General features: G+C 45.3%; 1 protein-coding gene across 2 annotated transcripts in view; it reads right to left on the reverse strand.

The window, feature by feature from the left end:
* Positions 1-988: 988 nt before the first annotated feature.
* DRP2 (dystrophin related protein 2) overlaps positions 989-21,722 on the reverse strand; it is a 44,893-nt gene continuing 24,159 nt past the window's right edge. For both annotated transcript variants that reach the window (XM_023202894.2, XM_023202893.2), the window contains 15 exons: positions 20,234-20,294; positions 19,864-19,925; positions 18,137-18,211; positions 17,013-17,214; positions 16,712-16,797; positions 14,706-14,863; positions 14,203-14,369; positions 12,568-12,679; positions 10,934-11,070; positions 10,571-10,636; positions 10,246-10,311; positions 9,228-9,371; positions 6,904-7,123; positions 5,286-5,406; positions 989-4,957 (listed from right to left, as the gene is read on the reverse strand). In XM_023202894.2, the coding sequence (XP_023058662.2) occupies positions 4,833-4,957; positions 5,286-5,406; positions 6,904-7,123; positions 9,228-9,371; positions 10,246-10,311; positions 10,571-10,636; positions 10,934-11,070; positions 12,568-12,679; positions 14,203-14,369; positions 14,706-14,863; positions 16,712-16,797; positions 17,013-17,214; positions 18,137-18,211; positions 19,864-19,925; positions 20,234-20,294 (1,802 nt within the window). In that variant the 3' untranslated portion in view covers positions 989-4,832. The remainder of the gene's footprint in view (positions 4,958-5,285; positions 5,407-6,903; positions 7,124-9,227; positions 9,372-10,245; positions 10,312-10,570; positions 10,637-10,933; positions 11,071-12,567; positions 12,680-14,202; positions 14,370-14,705; positions 14,864-16,711; positions 16,798-17,012; positions 17,215-18,136; positions 18,212-19,863; positions 19,926-20,233; positions 20,295-21,722) is intronic.

Raw genomic sequence — 21,722 nt, forward strand, 5'->3', positions numbered from 1 at the left:
GGCAGAGCTTGCAGTGAGCAGAGATCATGCCACTGCACTCCAGCCTGGGTGACAGAGCGAGACTCCGCCTCAAAAAAGTAAATATAAGTAAATATATATATATATATATATATTTAAAATATCATTAATAATTGTTTTATACTGATTACATGTTGAAAGGGTAAAATTGTGGATATATTGGGTTAATTATTAAAATTAATTCCATCTATTTATTTTTATTTTTGTAATATGGCTGCCGTGAAATTTAAAATTACATATGTGGCTTGCATTATTTTATACTGGACAGTGTTGCTATAGTTTGGTGAGAGGCTGAGGCAGGAGAATCGCTTGAACCCGTCAGGCAGAGGTTGCAGTGAGCTGAGATTGCGCAACTGCACTCTAGCCTGGGTGACAGAGACTCCGTCTCAAAAAAAAAAGAAGGGACTGACAGGGTTTTACTTATTGACAGGATATATATATATATATATATATATATATATATATATATATATATAATATATGTTATATATGCATATTTATATATAACATATCTATTTATATGTTATAAATATATATATAGTGTATGCGTGTATATATATATCCGTAATCTCAGAATAAAAGGTAGACCTTTAAACTGAATAAATATAATTTTACAAAAACTCAATGCATTGTCCTGACTTTTCTTACAATGCTTCAGGCTGGTGAAAAATCCTCAGACTGAGGAGGATGAAATTTGGAAACCATTGCTACATACAGCTCATCTCATAAGGCGCTAACTAGCTAATTTGGGGAGGGTTGGGAGGACGTTGAGAAGTGACTAATCCGGTTAACAGTGACAGATGGGCCCAATGGGGAGGTCTTTTTGTGTCCCATAGGTGTTGGACTCATCTGGTGGCCTTATGTTTTACAGTACTTCTGTGGCTTCTTGGTCTACCCTCTCTTCCCACCCCCAAATAAGGGAAAGATATGAAATATCAGACTCAGAGAGTATAACCAGAGGAACCAAAGTAAACAAGTACAAATTTATTCTTTTCAAAGCAGAATTCAAGGGAAAGGGGGAAGGCACCACAGTGAGTGGCAATCAAAGTTAACCAATTTGTTCCCAACCCTGTCCCTTTGTCCCCTAGACTTCCATGCCACCCTTGTCACCTCCCCCAAATTCTTTCCCCAATTTTCATCCTGTGACCCGTTCTTGCAGTCAGCAAGCAGCATAGCAGACTTCGGTCAGGCCTCAATACTGCCATAGCGGACAGCAAGGGCATTCAGCAGGCCCCCTCTCAAATGCGGCAGCTGTGGGAGAAGATGGACTCTGCGAGCTGAGCCCTGGCCTTGAGCCTTTCTTTCTCCCACAGCAATTGGTGTTAAAAGAGTAAGAAGTAGCTAAAGTGTTCCTTGTTCCCACGGGAGCCACCCAGCTGAAGAATTAAGTCTCCACAGCCCCAGGACAAGGCCCCCAGTTTTTTTCCCAGAACTGCTCGAGTTAAGATAGCTACTTTCTTGCTTATCTGTCACCTATGTGAAGAGAAATTGGATGGGATTTTTGGCCTTGAAATGGTGCCACAGGCCATGACTCTGCCGTTGAGAATGTGAATTCAAATGCTGGATATGGAGCCCAAATCTTAAGCACACACATCAGGAAGCACAGGTATTCCTTAAAATGAATCTGGAGGGAAAACATCTCCTAGGATTGGCCTCATTCTGGCCTCAGGGTTTCTCATTTCTGTGTCCTGCCAACCCATTTCCTGGAGCACCAGAAACTCAAACAGATTTCTCTGTAGGGAAATATTTCCCAACTTTGGGCCTTGAAGAAAATGGGCACTTGAGAGTCTTGATTCTAGCCTTTCTAATCTGGAGGGAAGGGTACATGTCCTCTCTAGGGAAGCATAGCACAGCCTGATGTCTTCCAGCTAGTCAGCCTTCCATGACAATGCCCAATCAATGTGAATCCACTATGCTGTCACTGGAAGCAGAGGTATCCTCATAATGGCTTTTTGGCCTCTATCAAATTCTGTCAAGAAGAAATCACCTCTCAGTCCTAACTGTTCTTTGATACTATTTGACAACAACCCCAGCAAATGCTCACATTCCTTATCATTGATGCTAACCCCACAGTCAGAAGGTTTTCTTTAGGCTACCAACCTAGCAACTCCCTTCACCATCCTTCTAGTGTAGGGCTATAGACTACACAGTGCCATGCACAACACCCTTAGGAGACTAATACACAACAAGATGTCTAACGACATACAATACATTTTGGTAAATCCAATCCCAAGTTGGATTCATAGTACCCAAGGATCCATTTACTTTACTGTGGGAAAATTCCCCACACATACTGCAGTGACTGTCCCTTGACCCTTGAACAATATACTCACCTTAGGCATTAAGGTAAACACAGGACCACAAAGTGACAGTGACCTCTTAGTGAGAATTCAACTCCTGACCTGCTGCTTCAGTCCACCTACAACACAAACCCTACATAACAAGATCTACATCTTTTCTACCATGCCTGGCCCACTGCAGTTGCCACAGGCCCTCAGTAGCCCAAGAGCTCTCAGGTGGGGTGGGGATAACAAAGGATTTTCCAGGACTTTTGTGGTAAAAAATTGCTCCTAAGGCTTAGGCAGGCATATGCCTATAAGTCCTTGAGCCCCCTGTCCCACATTCCTGCCCACAATGTAGGCTCCTACAGATACGCTCCCACTCTGACTGATGCCCAGATTCTATGATTGATGCCTGCCTAGCACCTGCTCACCATCTATCCAGATACCCAGTTCTTCTGCCCAGAGACCTCATGAACACTAAGGCAGATGTTATGCTGTGGAGTCTGACACCCTGGACCTGTGGCTTAGTGGTGGAGGAGGCAACCGAAGGCTTCTGGACCCAAGCCGCTGCCCTGCCTCCCCTGTGGCAGATCAAACTAGGTTCCTAGCAGTTCTACCCACTGGCCCACTGCTGGATTATAATATAACACCCCAACCATCACTCCCTCCTGATTGTGGTGGCAACTGTTGCTTTCTGTAGCCCTGAGTGAGATCATAAGAGCTGGAATGTTCTCTGCGTCTTAGCTGGTAAAGGCTAATAAAGGCCTGTTTGTCCTTTTCTGCATGGGGTGGGCAGAGCTTGGATTTGCTCTATTTTGGCACCTGAACCATTTAGGGGAGCCCAGGAAAATTTACCCAAGGCCCAGGTCTCAAGGGAACAAGATTTGGAATGGGAAGAGAACAGTGACTCTTCCTGTTAGATTCTCTGTGATCACGGGTTTCTGTTGCTTTGGTCTTGAGGACAGCCCACCCCAAACATCAATGGAGAGAGATATCCTAGGGGAGCAGCCAGGATACATCTATCTTTCCAACCAGATGCTGGGGCTAACAAAGAGCAAGGTAGAACATTAATACTTCAAGAGGTATTAGAATTTAATGTGTGAGTGAGGCCAGGAGAGCACTGATGTACAGTAGATATGTAGAATAGATATGTATGTATATAAACTTAGGCAAATGAAGTCAACTGCAGGGCTCTAGGTTATAAAGCTTCTCTTGGTAGAAAGCTGTCTAAGTGGGCTCTGAATCTATTCATTCCCAAGCCCACTCCCCCACCCCTACTATCTATTCTGAACAGTTTCTGGATAAAGAGATCATGGTATATGTCGCCTAGGAAGAGTTAGTTCAGTTTGAGGATTGGATTCACCTTCCAGAGTCAGAAAGAACAATTTTAGGCGCAGGAAGGCCTTGCTGTTGTCTGGGTGGAAAGCGGCCAGCTTCCTGATTTGTGGCCTGTGGCTCCTATGGAGGGGCCACTACACAGGGTGGCCAGCTGCAAATGCCTTATGATTAACTGGGGACAATCAGCCACCTCACCTGACTCAGCCTGAGAGCTAGAAGGGTCACAGCCTGGAAAGGTGTTGGATGGCAGTCATACTACTCCAGACTTGAGGTGGGCTTCTTCTTCCTCACCCAAGGAAAGCAACACTCCCTTGCTTAGCAAGCTGCAACTGTGTTCCCAGGTCTGTGAGGACAGACTCAGAGGAGCAAAGGGTGGCTTCAGCCGGGTTTCCAGAGCAACTTGCAACCCAGTGGGTCTCTCAAAATGCTGAGGCCTTTAAGAAATAGGAAGATGTGGGGCAAAAAAAAAGAAAAAAAAAATCTAAACCCGGAAGTATAGATGTAATGCTTCCAAATATAATGTGGAAGAACCAGAATGAACTGCTCTCCCCTTAAGGAAGGTCTGTCAGGAACTGAGGCTAAAGAAAATGAAGATATTTGAGGAGAAACCAGGACCTAGGTAGCATTAGGATGGCTAACGATCTGTCCTGGAGCTGAAGTAATAGAACACACACTGCCCAGACTTTTTCAGGGGCACTTGGGGCAGGGAAGTTGTCTCGGGGATACCCTTTTGCCTCCCTGAGTTGTGCCAGAGAGTAGGGGTAAACCCTGTGGATTCATAATGCTGGAACCTTGGGGTAATTAGGCTTCTCTCTTCCATAATTCCACGGAGAAGGAAGAGGGGCCAACGGGTACCGCTTAGCTCTGCAAGGCAGCTTCTCTGTTCCCCATCTGAATGGCCAAGTGATATTTGCCTGAGCTGCAACAGAAAGGTACTTAAAGGACTGACCTCAACCTTGAAGATTAAAGGGAACATTTCTAGAGGCAGAGGAATCATGCCTCCCCTTCCCCCATCACTGCCCACACCCACCTCACATACCACCAGATAGATCCCTGCTGCTGCCCAGAGCCCAAATAATACTAGTTGAGGAATGTGGGGCCAGTGAAAACTGGAAAGGTTGGGTGAAGGCTGAGGAAAGGCTTTGACCAGAACCAGGAGAGGACAATGAACTATAGGATAGGGATCTGGCTCCATCAAGAGGCCAGCAGGGTGTTGGCAGTCACATCAGAACTTCGCACACTGGGGAAGGCATGACGGAGTTTCTCCATGATGTCCTCCAAGCACAGGCTGACATCCTGGCTCTTTGACCCCACATCATCTGGGTTAAAAAAATAGAGATTTGAGAAGAGAACTAGAGACTCCTTTATGACGCCAAGGGGCCAGATAGAATTCTGCCAGCTGAAGGGCAGACCTGCCCACAGCATTTGCATCTTCTCAGCACAACGCCTAGTACATAGGTTGTGCTCAATGTACATTTATTTGTAGAATAAGCATATGAATTAATCAATCGGTAAATCAATCATCCCTGACCTTAAGCATAAAGCCAAGAGGAGAAATCAGTCCCAGCCCTGCAAAGCCTTGGGCAGGAAATTGAGGGCAGGACAAAGCCATGGAGAAAGGGGCTGGGAAGGGCCAGGGGAACTCACCTGCAGCCTCGGTGTCCGGAGTTGTCTGTCCCTTCTCCCGGGGGTGACTGCCTTCTGACTGCTGTGGAGAGGAAGCTAGGGACGAGCCTGCAGAGCCACTGCCATCTGATTCGGTGGGTGGCTAGCAAGAGGTAATGAATGACTTAAGTGACTTTGCCTTCCTGACCTTACTTTGACAGACTCCTGAGCTTAGAAGGGACCTGAGAGACTTCATACCATCCCTTTGCCCTTAGACTTTAAGAAGCTTTTGGTATTACCTAAAACAGTGGCTTCCACTTTTCGGAAACTTCTTAGAATATTGAATTACCCATTACCTTCTTCCTTTAACAACATGTGTCAAAGGCTCCCAGTTCTTGTAAGAATGGCATTGTAGGCCAGGCGCGATGGCTCATGCCTGTAATCCCAGCACTTTGGGAGGCCAAGGCGGGCGGATCACCTGAGGTAGGCCTAACCAACATGGAGAAACCCCATCTCTACTAAAAATACAAAATTAGCCGGGCATGGTGGCCCATGCCTATAATCCCAGCTACTTGGGAGACTGAGTCAGGAGAATTGCTTGAACCCAGGAGGCGGAGGTTGCGGTGAGCCGAGATCGAGCCATTACACTCCAGCCTGGGCAACAAGAACGAAATTCTGTCTCAAAAATAAATAAATAAGTAAGTAAATAAATAAAGAAAGAAAGAAAGAATGGCATTGTACCTAAAGGTCTCTTACTGTCATTTCAGCTATAAATAAGCTATTTAGAACACAATTCTCTCTGGAAATGTAGTTTCACACCTGATTCTTGGTTCATGACATAGCATATGTTAGAAACCTCCAGGAATCCATAGAGGCCATTCCTTGGAGGATCTGGGGAAGAGGCAGAAGAGGGGTATTTTCCATTACATATGATGACAATAATAGGTAACATTTATGAAGGGTGTACTAGATGCCTGGCATCAAGCTAAATTCCATAAATGCATTATCTCCTTTTGTGTTCACCACAATTCTATGAAGTTGGTACTGTTACCACCTCTGTTGTATAGATGAGGAAACTGGGGCTTAGAGAGGTTAACTAACTGTCCAAACACCCCACAGTCAATTGGCAGAGCCACATGCAAACCCAGAGCTGCCTGACTCCAGAGCTATACTGCAGCACACACACTGCCTGTCAGACATGAAAGGTGCAAAAAGGAACAAGAAACACCTTTAGATAGCACAAATCTTTCTCTTGCCAAACTTGTCCAAATCCTCTTCTTTCTAGCAAATACCATAATAGCAAAAATCAATGTTTTAGATGATTCTTGAAGTTTGTTCTTTTAGTATGGGATTCCAATGGGTTGTGAAGAAATAAGCCCTCAGAAGTCTTCTCTCTGCCCCAGGCCCCACAGTGACTGGAGAGTGACACACAGGGTGGCATGGAAGGTAGGTGGAAGAGAGTTGGCTGGAGATGTGACCATACCAGTCTCTTCTTTCCCCCACCCCCCAACAACCGCAGGCCCAGTTCTCTTCAGGAAGCTACTTGAGAGCCACTGCCAAGGAGCTCTCTCTTGTGTCTTCTTTGCCACAGCCCTCAGCTCCCCAGCCCTTCCCCTGGGCTCAGAGGCCTCCCTGGCTCTTTTCCTGTCTCCAGCCTCACCTGCAGGAGAAGCTCCCTCAGACGCTGCTTGTTGTGATCTTCAAGGATCTGCATGCGCGTCTCCAGGCGGCTCTTGTGTTGCCGAAGGATACGGGCCTCGGCCAGAAGCTCCTCATTGCGGTGGTCTGGTGCTGCCTCAGTGGAGCCGTCAGCCAGAGTGGGTGCCTCAGCAGCCTCTTCATGCTGCCACTTCAGGCGCCTCAGCTCTCCCTGGAGAATCCTGCCATGGAGAGAGACACCAAGACCTATGGATCTAACAGGGCTCTGACTGTCCAGGTTTCAGATATCCCCTCAGGCCTAGGTGTGAGAAATCCCTGTGCTCTTCCACCCCACCTCACCCCCACCCCCACCCTCACCCCCAGTTGCGCTCTTGCTTGAATGGCCACATCCACTTCCTCTTCAGCACGTATGTCATTTACTCTGCCATCCTGAGACCTCAGAGCAGAGAAAGTTGACATTTTGCATAAGAAATGTCTCAGGGCTTTGATGTGCTGCTTTAGGGATTAATTCTGACCTTAAAATCAGGCAGAAACACAGTCTGCAAACAAAGGAGGCATTAGGGCCACTGACTCACATACTCCATATTTAGATGTTTAGATTCCAAGGGAAAACATAACATAAACAAGAGACCACTTGTCTTGTCTCTTCTCTTCACAACCCTCCTCTTTGGCCCACTTTGAACACCCATGCTGTGTCATCAAAAAAAACAAAACAAAACAAAAAAAACAAATTCCAAACAGGTGGCCTACTTTTGGGGATATAACTTTTGGCTTTGTTCACTTTTTCTTTATTTGCAACAGAACAGTCACTCTCTGCCCAGTGTTTCCCAGGGCCTGCGGACTGCTGCTCAAAGGCAGTGTTTCTCAAATGATTCATGGTAAAAATTCAGGTTTTTTTTTTTTTTTCCACTCTGTTATGGACCAGTGTGTGGTCCCAATGCACATAACTAGTACATAGCTCACACCACGTGCAATTCATCACACAAGTTTACCAACACTCAAACTGGTCTCTACCCTATTCAATGAGATGAGTCTACTAATTCTGTGCTTGAATATCATAGCAATGTCAAATTGCTGTAAAAGTTTCTAAAAGCTTACTCTGTTTTTTTTTTTTTTTTTGTATTTATCTTGCCTTGGACTGGTCACAAACTGGTCACAAACTGGCCCTGGTCTGCTTTTCACACTCTGAGTAGCACTGTTCTAAAGACCTGCTACTCCAAGTGTGGTCTGTGGAACAGCAGCATGGGCATCCACTGGGAGCTAGTGAGAAATGCAGAAACTGAGACCCCACCCAGACCTGTGACTTAGAATTTGTATTTTACCAAGCTTCCCAAGTGACTATTTTATGCACTACTGTTTGCAAAGCACTGCTCTGAGGGGTACTACGAATTCCACTTCATGCCCCACAAGTGGCTTGGACCCTTCTTAGGTCCCTGCTGCCACCTTTACTTTATGGAAAGTCATGCCTTCCCTATATTCTTCTTCACTATCCTTCTTCCAGACCTCAAATGCTCTATGTAGTGTTATCGTCCTCTGGAATACTTTTACTAGGTGATACATATTTCGTTCCACTTCCAACGTTGAAAGGTCTCTGAGAGCAGGAACATGTCATACCCTCTCCTGTTTTCTCTATGCATTCTCTCTGCTTGTATCTCGTGTGTTCTTGGAAAAATTTGGGTTACATTAAAAGGATTCAGGCTGGGCACAATGGTTCACGCCTATAATCCCAGCACTTTGGGAGGCTGGGGTGGGCGAATCACTTGAGGTCAGGAGTTCAAGACCAGCCTGGTCAACATGGTGAAACCCCATCTCTACTAAAAATACCAATAATAATAATAATAATAATAATAATAATAATAATAATAATAATTAGCCAGGCATGGTGGCGCATGCCTGTAGTCCCAGTTATTCGGGACGCTGAGGCATGAGAATCGTTGGAACTCAGGAGCCGGAGGTTGCAGTGAGCCGAGATTACGACACTGCACTCCAGTCTGGGCAAGAGAGTGAGACTCTGTCTCAAAAAAATAAATAACAAATAAAAGGATTCAAATAATTATTATAATAGCTAGCATTTATTGAACCCTTACTATAAGCCAGGCACTGAGCCAAACACATTATATGCCTGATCTCATTTGGTCTTCACAAGTGATCCTAGGAGGCAGGTTTGATGATCATCATCCCCATTTTACAGATAAAGAAATAGAGGATTACAGAATATAAGTAACTTGCTCAAGGTCAGACAGCTAGGATGTAGAAGTGCCTGGACTTAAATTCAATCTGTCTGCCTCAAGAACCCACACAGATTTCTGGTATCACCACGCCTACCGGTTCTCATCTTCCAAGTGGGCCAGGATTTTCTGCAGCTCCCCCTTGTTTTCTGTGGCCACACTGCATGGAGCCTGCTGTCCAAAGGCTGGTTCCCGGTCTGTGATGGGGCTGGAGTGCCGCAGCAGGTACTGGTCCTCGTCTCTGCGTGGGTGTGGGGAAAGCAGAGTAGGTGGCCAGTTGTTGAACAGAGAAACAACTCAGGGCGTAAGTTCTCAGCTCTCAGCTCAGGCCCCAGGAAATGCATGCTGGAGGATTCACTTCTAAGTCACATCGAGAGGGAAAGGACATATATTGAGACTTGAGAGGGATGAAAGTGTTCAAAGGAGGCAGAGGCTGTGGTTGGGGGTACTGAGAGAGTGTTTTCAGGATGCAGGTTTCTGGGTTCTACTTACAGCCCCCTGGGGAAACAATGATCAAATCATTTCCCTTTCTGTGCTGTTCCCCCACTCTACCCTCCTTTGTTTCCTCTTCTTCTAGAGGGAGCTGAGTCCCAGTCAGGGCAGATTGATCCATGTAGCCAGCAGCTCCTAGAATCTCTGAGCAGGGTGGGGACCTCCCTAGAGACACAAGTCCCCTTCTCTGGGCTGTCATACCAGGGAGTTCCCTTGTTATACTTCAGCCAAGTCCCTGATGTCTCCTAGAGTTAGTGTAGCACTAGATAGGGCTTTGGCATCTTGAGCACAAGATAATGGCTCCTTTCTGAAACTTCAGACGAGGGAGGGCATATTCTTCATTCCTCACAGTTGTGTACAGATGGATGGGATCTTGCAACAGGAAAGGACTTGGAAAGATGGCAGGGAGCTAGTACATCACTCATTTCCTAGGTCAATTGATAGAGGGAAGACTGCCTTTCTTACTGAACATCATGCCCAGAAAGCAGCCTTCCTTCCTTAGGGAGCTAAAGATCCTAACCACCACACACCCCCATTCCCTGGAGGATATACCCTTCCCAAACAGTGGCACAAAGATCTCAAGGAGAGCTATTTCTGGCAAATAAGCAGCTGTGGAAACTCACATGCTGTCATCTGGGGACAGGCTGTCATTAAAGAAGGAGCAATTTTGACTTTCCATCTCAGCAAGCCTAGGAATAAAGAGCAAAGGCAGGAGAGAAAACAGGATGTGGGGCCTGCTTCTATCTCAAGGACTCTAATCTCACAACAGGATCATTGGCTTTGAGAGCTACCCCAACTACTCCTAAGTATTGGGCCTTGCTGGCTGCTGCACATCCCACTCTGCACATCCCCTGGCCCTGACTCCATTCTCCTTGCCCTGACTGAAGATCCCTTCCCCTCGGACTTCCTACAACAGCTCCCACCCACCTCCCGCAAACCTGGTGGTACCTGCTGGCAAAATGCTCAATTCGGGAGTGCGTGTCGGCATGTGGCAACATCGGGGAAGAAGCCGGCCTAGAAGAAAGCAGCAAAGACTCAGAGGACCAAAGACTGGGCAGCCTGTTTCCTCCTCCCTCTCCTGCTCCCTATATTATGGACATGGGCAAGAGCTGATGGGAACAAAATACAAAGATTGGATTCCAGTCTACTTCTCAGGCCAGAGTTCAGGTCAGGCTCAAGCTGAACTGCCCTATCACTAGTGGGATTTACCTTGAAACATTCTCCTAGACCACCTGGGACTCAGCCCCTTCACAGCCTACGATCGGGCTCAGTAAGGCTGCCCACAGCCCCTGCTCAGCCACCGGTACTCACGTCTCACTGTAGTCAGCCTCCAGCACTGATTGCACAGGCAGATAACCTCGTTGAGGGTGTTTGCTGAAATAATGCTTGGAGCGGAATTTGTTCTTTAAGGTTGTGGCAAAGTCCCTCATGTTCTCACTGGATGTGGTCTGAGGAGAACACAGGGCACAGGAACTTACCCTAATGGCTTCCAGATATACTGGGCAGGTGTGGCTGTTCTGCTAGAGCAGACAGCCTCCTAGGTAATCCACTCTTGCTCATGCCCACCACATCCTGCTCCTAGAAGGAGGCCTGGGAGGATATATGCCAAACTCTCAACACTGGTTGCCTCTGGGAAGTTGAACTGGAGGGGTGGGGGCCAGGGTGAGGAGACAGGAGGACTTTCATTTTATACTTAAAAAAAATTAGTTGCCTCAGTTCCTCTAAAAGAAAAAAAAATTTATAGAGACAGGGATCTCACTGTGTTACCAAGGCCGGTCTGGAACTCCTGGGCTCAAGAAATCCTCCCACCTCGGCCTCTCAAAGTGTTGGGATTACAGGTGTGAGCCACGGCACCCAGCCTTTGTTTTATACTTTAAACACTTTTATATGATTTGAATATTTTATAATGAGCATATGTTTGTTAATTTTTAAAATACGTTTCTATGAATTCTAAGGATGTGGAGGACGAGCAGGTGGTAGAGGATTATCAGTCTACCAGATCCAGCCGGTTTTCCATGTATGACTTTTCTAATGTTTTCTTTAAAATGATAATAAATGAAAAGTAAAGGGCATGGTCCCTGTTCTCACCAGGCCACACATTTCTGTGCCAACAGGATTTGAAGAGATGAAAGCTTGGACAGATGGATTGTGGGGCATCAGGTTGAAAAACAGGAGAGAGAATGGGGGAGAGAGAGCAGTGGTCGGAGCTGGGGATATGATCAGGGCTTTGGGAGCATCTGCGGGGACAGAAAAGGATAAAGATGAGTAGGGAGCAGAGTCAGTGCTGGAAGCTAAGCATGGAGCTGTGGGTTTTAAACACAGCACAGGAGCAACTCTGTGGCTGGAGTTCGGGGATGCTGACCGAACTGGGCTAAGGCAGGTATGGAGGACACGGTTACCAGAGAAAACCAAGTGGAGTTTAGGGGTCCAGGTAAAGGACATACCTTTCTTTTTTCCCTCCAAGGGACTGAGTAATTAATTTGAGCATAAGCTTTGGTACTGACTAGAAGGGGTAGAAATAATGACAAAGCATCAGGCAAAGACTGAGTGACCCAGTACAGAAGCAATATAGGAAGCTAGCCAGGAAAAACTCAAGTGAGCAATGGAAGGCAAATCACCTGGAACTGCCTTGCTCTCTCTGTTTTTGTCTGTTTTGTTTTGTTTTGTTTTGTTTTTTCCTGAGACTTTTCTCTGCAGTAAAACAGTGAGTGCCCTTAAAATGGCTGAGAGTGTCCTGGGCCAGCTGTGGCCAGGCCTGGTGAGGGAGAAGCTCTTCTGGAAGAATAGAGGGGCCTGAATCCCCCAAACTGGTGAATCACCAGAGCTCCTTGGAGAATACTCCCCACAGGAGAGCAGAACACTATGAGCCAATGCTGGGCAAAGTGGATCAAGGCCTAGTACCTGAGAGCTGCCTAACCCTCCCACCCAGCTTGGAGGCTTCATACCGGTGTGTAATACTCCATGATGGGGTAGTGCAGCTTATTGCCTTTGCTGGCCCTGCCTGTCAAGAAGCAGGTCTGGCAGATATCAACGTTGAATTGCTTCAGACTCCGGTACCTTGTGGGAGGGGAGATATAGTAGTAAAGAGAGTCCAATGTGCCACAGTGACCTCCCCACTGTTCCCCTAACATTAAAATATACACACACAGTAGAAGGGGATGAATGAGGCATGGAGCCATAACATGCCCAACAGTGTATACATAGCAGTGGCTGACTTCTCAACAGATGAACAACTTTATTCTAGAGACCATAAATCCCTATGAAATCATAAGGCCAGATTCCCAGGAAGTGTGAGAAATAGCATTGTCTCACCACCTTTGTTTAAGGGAGACAGGAGGGAAGCGGGGGTAAATATCTCATTATATCAAATGGTCTTCTAAACAAGGATGGCCCAAATAGGTCAAGGCTCCCAGGGACCACCACCTACACTGGAGAAATTACACTTCCAATATGAAGGCAGTTCTTTCTACCAGCCTTGGCTAAGTTGCCAACTTAAAAAGTTATTTCCAAAGGTTGTTCATAATAATATACCTATTATTGCAGAATAAAGAATAGCCCTTCAGATCTACTTCCAAAGCCTGGCTGAACTGCCCAACCTTGTAGCATAGTACAGTGAAATGCCTAGACTTAGAGGAGTCATACGATCCAATATCTAGTCTAGATCTACCACTAACTAGCTGTGTGCCTCATTTGTTCATCTTATGAAAAGCAGGGTGACGGTAGGGAGAGTTGTGTGTTAATGCTTTACAAAGGTAAAAAGTTGAGTGTTTTATGATGAAAGTTGAATCCAGGATAGTGGTTACCTTTGTAGCGGAAGGAGGGGAATATAATCAAGGAGACCTCAAATGTATTGCAATAATGTTTTATTCCTTAAGTTGGTCATGGGTATATACTGTGGTGTGCTGAGGCCAGCTCATACCAGCTCATGACAGCTGGCTGTTAAAATTTCAGGGGTTTTCTAAGCCAGTTGTCAAATCTAGCCATTATTAAATTATATAAACTCACAATTAAATAAATTATATTACAAACAAAGGTAATAAATACTCAAAACTCATTACTTTCTAATTACTTTGCTACTGTCTATGCTCTTGAGATTACTTACATCTATTGCATCTGCATGGCAGACATATTATATAAATGGTGTGCAACTGAATGTCTCTTTCTGACTCTGCTCAGAGACCTCCTGTAAATAGCCTGACATCATTCACAGTGGGAGTATATATACCACAGAAATTAGCAAATGCTACAGATCAGGTTTTCTTTTTTCTTTTTAGAGAGTAAGTTGTGAAACATTTGCTGGCATACTATTTAGTACATAGGTGCTCTTATACCTATGTTCTTCTATACATTTTTGTAGGTCTGTAATACTTTATAATACAACTAAAACAAAATATTTCCTCACTTCCCATTTAAAACAATTAAACATTCTGCAATAGAAAGGATTACAACAGTATATAATAATGTATAATATACTAGTGTAATTATATAATAATTGGGTAACACTTTATTTTATAATATCTGAGTTATATGTCACATGAAATATTTATTATTATAATCTCAGCAGGTATTGTTTTCCCTACCTGAACCCCTTGATGGGGCACTGCCTACAGATAGAGCACTTGGTCTGATGCTTCACTTGCTCAGCAATGGTGACCCGATGCAGAACAGCCAGCCACACCATGGACTGGGGCTCCAGGTTGACCCACTCCAGGAACTGGGACACTTCAATGACTGGCTTCCCAGTGCTCTAGGGAAACAAGAAGACCAATGGGAATGATTGAGGCCCAAAGTGTCTTATCCCTAGAATGGCAGCCCTCAGAGGGGCAGGAGAACCAGCAGGGGCTGGGTTGGCCTGTTCTCCAGAGATGTTCACCTTCTGCCCTGTGCTAGTTGAGCTGGCACCCTCCCCAACAGGACTATGATTCTAGAGCCCCCAGAACCTTCTGCCTTGTTGTTCCATCCCAATAAACTCCCTTGCATCTGCATACTTCAGATCAAAACCCTAGCTCGTAGTCCTCCTTCCCTTCTTCCCACCCTTCCTACAACCTCCCTTCCCTCCCCTGCTTCCCAGTCCCATACTCACAAAACGGAAGCAACTACGGACACTGGGTTCCACGTTGCTGCCCCCAAAGGCTGCCACTTCACCCAGCTGACGGGGCACCTGAATGGCCTCATGAAGCAGGACACCAAGATGGCGCTGGTCACACTGGCTGCCTGAGTTGGCCACTTGGCTGAAGAGGTCTGCTGGCCCCACCGTCAAGAATGGCCAGCCCCGACACAGGAATGGCCGGAGAATGGTGAGGAGAAAGGGCAGAAAAGGAAAACAGGGAAAGAGCACAGACTGAACTAATGACTTTTGAAACTGGACTACATAGAGGTCTATCCCTGACCTTCTAGAAGTCGAGTTCTAAAAAGATCATTCTCTGAGTTCAGAGAAAAATCAGGCCAACACAAAGAGAGAATATCAGGGTGAGGGGAAGACAGAGAGAAAGAGTGAGAGAAAGTGAAAGCAAGAGAGAGAGAGAGAGAGAGAGAGAGAGAGAGATCGAGTGCACTGTGTGTAAGAGCAGTGCCAGACACAGATATGATACTGTTGGGAAAACAGAGTCCTCCAGAAGCAGGATGAGGGGGTGCGGGTTCAGGGGCACCTGAACATGAGTCACAGTCAGGCTGCCATACCCTCTCCCGTTTATGTGGTCTAACACTGTAGTAATCTCTCAATCGTCCACACAAATGGAAGGAAACACTGGCATGCATAATCCAAAAAGAGAAGCTAATTCAAAACATCTGATCATCTAAAAATTATCTCAAAGTCATTGTGGAATCTACTGTGATACTTATCTTTGCACATGGGTTATTTAAGCCCTTCTATGGCTGTTTCCTTTCACATCCCAATCCAGCCTTAGCAAACCTCCTCCAGAGGTTATTCTCTGTCTGCTTCATACCTCGCTTAAGGCTTAGAAAACACACAGAAATAGAAGGCAGAGAGCCTAGGTTCAAGTTCTGGGTCCATTACTGACTAGTTGTAGAATCATGGGTAAGTCATGAATCTCTCCATGCTGCAGTTTCCTTACTTTTTAAAACTAGAGATGGAGTCTCACTATGTTGTCTAGGCTGGACTTGAACTTCTGGGCTCAAGTGATCCTCCCACCTCGGCCTCCCAAAGTGCTGGGATTACAGGTTTGAGCCAGCACGCCCAGCCCAGTTTCCTTACTTTTAAATTGATGATAAATAATCACTGTTCATCCCATCGCAAGGAAATGTTGAGAGAAATACAAAATATCATAGCCATGGACATGTTTGGAAACGTTCTCTTCCCTGTAAAGTTTTTCCAGACTGCTGTCATCTGTCTCTTTTCTGTCATTTGATATAGGATATACTCTTGGCCATTTGGATTATTCTCATCAGTACTTTCTAAAAAATGCTTTCTGTGTACTTCCATCTCCTCCTCTGGACTGTAAATCATTGGAAGCAGGGACAATGTCTAATTTAACTTAGCACTCACCCCATTTAGCAGAGTGGTCAACACACACTAGGACTCAACAACTAATCATGCTGCTACTGAAAAGTTCAAAATGCTGAACGCAAGATGGAGGACAGAGGGGAAAGCAAAGGTACTATAAGCCAAAGATGTGAAAAACTACAGAAGAACAACATAGTGTCCGCCTCCCAGATATTGGGGATGACTGTGCCCTGCCTGTGTATATAAGAAGTCTCTAGTGACATGGCTTGAGCTTCAGACTGGAAGAGGGCTAAGCCTGATAGGCCACAGGGGAATGCAACTAGAACATCAGGGCCCTGGATACCTCAAAATGCCAACATAGATCCTGACTAAGTACTTCCATCAGTTCAGAAGGAATGAAGCCCGTTGGAGTGACACTGGGTATAGTAATAGGCCTTAGGCCCATCTTGTCCTTTGGCTGTCATGTGTTCTTTGCAATAGTGTGAACCAAGAAGCATCATAAGGTAGCCCAAGTAGCCCTCTGCTGAGTCACAAGATGTACCTTCTGTATGTCTTACATCCTTCCTCCTCCCCGCAACACCTCTCCCTCTACCCAACACCGCTCCACACTTTGGAGTTATACTCACACTGAAGTTTTTCCTTCACTTCCGTGCCACACAAGCATGCAATGCCAGTCTTAAAAGACAATGCCCGCATCTTTCCACTGCGACCACTAGGTTTAAAAGAAGAGACTGAGAACATGGATGTATGTAAAGGGTTAACATCTTGGCAATCATTTCCCTCACAAAGTTGATCCCAGCAGGGCCCTGTTCCAATCATGCCCCAAGCTGAGCTGGGTCCATATGGGAGCAGCACCTTTCCACCAGGCCCACTTGAGATATCCCATTGAATTTTATCCTGGAGCCTTCCAGAGCTGAAAGCCCTTACCTATCAAAAACATTGAGGAGCCAATTGAGGCTCATGTCCACACAGAGTGGCACGTTGACCAGGATGCCTCTTTCCTCCTCCAAACGTTCATATAAGGCAGTCAGGCAGTGAATGACCTCCACCACATCCATCACGTGCTCACTGGCCTGCAGATCATGCTCATTGAAGATTTCCAGGGCTGTGGTTAAAGTTACCAGGTCCACTGGTAAGGAAAGAAGAGAAGGGAAAAAATATAGCCAAAAGTAGAACCCCAGGGATTAAATAAGGAGATAAAGCCACCAGCATCACCAAATTTGACTCAATCTCCAGATCAACCATTTGCAAATATGATACGAGCTTGTCCTTTACTAAGACCCTCAACCAAGGAGGAAGAAGGCAGCAAAATGTTCCTCAAATTAACCCGACATGTTATTATATCCAATGTTCTTTGACATCAGTTTCAAAAAGATGATGGGACAAAAGTAAACTCATCTCCTACGTTGTACTAACTCCCAAGGGGTCAAATCCCATTTTGAGTTTCCGTCTTTACATGAGTTTCAACTGCGAATAGGTTTGTCTATAAAATTTGTTCCGAGAACCTAGACACCAGCAATGAAGGCTCAGGTATGGTTGGGGAAATGTGACATACATCAAGAGGACACCTTAATTACCCCCAAATGCTGGCTCAGCCTAGCCAGACATGCCTGAGCCAGGAAGTCTGAATGAACAGTGTCTCTGAGAAAGGCCAGAAGGCATATTACATCTGCAGCAACACTGTTCCCTAACCACTGCTATTTGCTTCAACAGTTTTGCTACTACATCCAATAACCCCAAGATGGCAAATCATGGGTTGCAGTACTTCCTGTCACAGAGCAGTTGCTTGATTATACACACTGAGTATGGGGAAAGGGTCAAGGAGGAGGATAACAGTGGGGTTAATTTGGAAACACATCTGGGGCTTAGTGAGAGTGGAAGGGAACTGGGAAAAGCAGAAGTTGACAGCTAGCATATTGCAGGCTTTGGAGAGTTTCCACCAAGCCAATCAACAACTTCTGCCGAGGTGGGATGAAAATGAGAAACAGCAGACAGATGAGGAACAGGAGAGGGGTGGTGAACGTCATAGGGAAGTACAACAGGAGACATACGGCGTAGGGCTTTCTGGACTCTGCGGAGCTTCATGGCAGTGCGATAAGCTGAGAACTTAATGTTGTTCAGATCAGCTGCAAAGAATGGAGAGAGACCCACTCAGATCAGAAAAATTCAAGTTAAAGGCGCAACAAGATACCATTTAACACCCACCAGACTGGCAACAAATAGAAGTCTGACAATAGCCAAGTGTCAACAAGAATGGTGATGAATGAGAACTGACGGTGAAAGTGTGAATTGACACAATCATCTTTGAAAACAACTTGGTATTACCTAGTAAAATGGAACAGTCACATATCCCATCACTCAGCCAGCTATATATCCCAGAGCAGTGACTTGCAAATGCTTTTTGATCAAGACTTACAGTATGAAATTAATTTTATAGCATACATGTGTATATGTAAAAATAACTAAATCAAACATTTCAGGAAGCAGTTCCTTACTAGATTGGATAGAGTGAAAACAATAAAATTAATATCAACTATGACTCTTGCTAAGGATCTGTTGCATATTAATATTTCCTAGTCTATTTCAATTTTTTAAATGTTTGTCACAACACACTGAAATGATGTTATGACCTGCAGACTGAAAAACATGTCCCACAGAAATCTTTGCACACATGTACTGGAAGACACATACAAGAAACTCCTCAGCAACACTGTCCTCATTAGCTCAAACAAGAAATGACCCACATGTCTGTCAACAGCAGAATGGATAAAGAAACTGTGCTATATACAATGGAACATTCTACAGTGGTAAAACAGAATGAACTGTAGTCACATGCATCAGCATGGATAAAATGTGCAACAAACATAATGATGAGTCTCTCTTAGCAGGTAAAGATAAGGCATGTGTGAGTCACACATATCACAGCCTGGACAGTCTTTTAAAGCAAATCAGACTTCACATCTGTAAGAATAATGCACTAATCCGATGATAAAATGGTCCAGAGGGGAATGTAGAGCCTCCAGTTGAGAAAGGTGCAGAGGGTAAAAGGAAGGCAGGCTGTTGGAGAAACGATGAGGCACTCATTCCCTCTCCCACCTGCTTATTGACTGAGATTCTCTTCTATTCTTTTTAAAACCACTCTATTGAGTTATAGTTGACATACAAAAAGCTGTACAGATTCAATGTATACAAGTTGATGAGTTTGGAGACAAGTATACATCTATAAATCCGTCACCACAATCTATGCCATTAGTACATCCATCACTTCCAAAAAGTTCCAACTACCCTCTTTATTGTTTTTTCCCGTAAAAAACACTTAACATAAGATCTACCTTCTTAGCAAATTTTTAACGGTACAATTCAGTATTGTTCACTGTAGGTACTATGCTGCACCATAGATCTCTAGGACTTATCCATCTTGCATAATTGAAACTTCTTTGTACTCTTGACCAATATCTCCCCATTTTCCCCTCCCCTCAGCCACTGGCAGCCACCATTCTACTCTCTGCTTCTATGAGTTTGTCTATTTTAGATTCCTTATATACATGAGATCATGTAGTATTTGCCTTTTGTTTCTGGCTTATTATTTCACTTAGCACAATGTCCTCCTGGTTCATTCACATTGTTTCAAATGGCAGTATTTCCTTCTTTCTCAAGGCTGAATATTCCACTATATGGATATACCACATTTTCTTTATCCATTCATCTGTAGATGGACATCACAGGACAAAGGCAGCTGTGTATATGCCCACCGTATACAGGAAGCCCACATTCTTACCTAGGGTTTGGTATAACTCTGTCATCTTGGGATGGTCCCAGCATGTGGTCTGAGCCTGGTGGCTACAAACAATAGCATCAATAGCACCAGTATCTATACCACCCACTCACCCCACACACAGGTGTGCACACCACTCGGTGACAGGTTGGATGCAAGAAGCTGCAGGATTCGAGGGTGAACCCAAGATGCCAAAGCCCAAGGGTTCACCTTTACCCAAGTAGAATCTTGAGATCTTGAGATGAGTAGGAGAAAACCCGAACTGGATGGAGGAATCCCAACAGACAGAGTGACAAGGACAGGTAGCAAAAAGGCAGGAGAGGGAGGGGGTGGGCAGGTGACTGACCCGCTTCTGATTCAGATGGTCACTCACTTGATGTAGTAGGGAACTTTATTGGGTGAAATTGCTCTTTCCCAGGGAACCTGGACAGAGGCTGGTAAAGGAGAACAGAAAGAGAAAAAAAGCTGGCCACTAATGCTCTTAAGGCCCCCAGCTACTCCCTTGCTCTATCCTCCCAAAGAGGTGGTCAAGCCCAAGAGGGGATGTCTGAATTTCATTGCCAGCTCTTAACAGCCTCTGAGGGTGGGGCAAAGAGTTCTAATGAACACGCTTCTCTCCCTGATGTTAGGGCAAGGCAAGGAGAAGAGGCTTCACCGACATCCTAACATACCAGAGATGTGGCAAGGGTATGAACAGGAATACTTGGCCTTGGCCACCCTGACAATCTTCTCCCTAAGCAGACTGCCATTTCTACCCATCAGCTGCAGGCAGCTGGATTACTCTTGTGGATATAAAGTAGACTCCACTTTACTCTTAGGGCTCAAAGCTCTTCCCCTAGAAGGTCAAGCTTCCCAGTCCTGTGGGACTGTGGGTAATGGTACTGCCCATTTCTCTCTCTCTCTCATGAGGAACTCTGGAAACTCATGCCTCTCTGCCTGTGTCTATCTTTTGAACTTCCAGGAATGGCCCCGTTTACATGGTCAGCTTGCTCACTGCAGTTTTCCTTGGTACAAGAGTCCTCTGACTGCAGGTATAGCTGTATGCCAATGATTATAATAGCAATAATTTTAACCACAGTTAACATTTACTGAGCTCCTACTATGTGCCAGATATTATGCTCATTGCTTTGTGTGTGCATATCTCATTTTTCTGTCTCTATATTCTTACCATCTCCACTGCTACCAGTCCCCCAGTCTGGGCCACTGCTTTGTGTGTGCATATCTCATTTTTCTGTCTGTATATTTTTACCATCTCCACTGCTACCAGTCCCCCAGTCTGGGCCACCAGCAGCCCCCAGTCTGGGCCACCATAATCCTTCACCTGGATTATTGCAATGTACCTCCAAATAGGTCTCCCTGTTCCCACTCTTGCTCCCCAGTAGTCTCTTCTCAACACCCCGACTCTGTTGAAACATAAGGCAGATCATGCCATCCCTTGGCTCAAACCCTGCCAATGGTTCTCCATTGTATTGAGAATAAAATCTGAAGTTCCTCCCATTGCCTACAAGGCCTTACATGCTCCGGCCTCCCCTACTCCCCCGCACTTTGCTCTCCTTGCTGTTTTTCAGACACATCCTTACCTTAAGTGTGTGGAATATGCTGTTCCCTCTGCCTGGTATGGTCTTCCCTCAGTTATCCTCCACACAGCTCAACCCTTCACCTTCTTTAGACCTCTGCTCAATTGCCACCTTCTCAGTGAGGCCTCTGTTAATCACCCTGTTCAAAATTGCAACACCTCCCCGCTTAAATCCAGCACTCCCTATCCACGCCTTCCCTGCTTTAATTTTTTCCATAGCCCTTGTCATCAAGTAACCTTATATATATTTTACTTATTTGTTTGTGGTCTGGTTTCCTCAGCTAGA

Source organism: Piliocolobus tephrosceles, chromosome 12 (genome assembly GCF_002776525.5).
Source record: "Piliocolobus tephrosceles isolate RC106 chromosome 12, ASM277652v3, whole genome shotgun sequence".
Classification (NCBI taxonomy): domain Eukaryota; kingdom Metazoa; phylum Chordata; class Mammalia; order Primates; family Cercopithecidae; genus Piliocolobus; species Piliocolobus tephrosceles.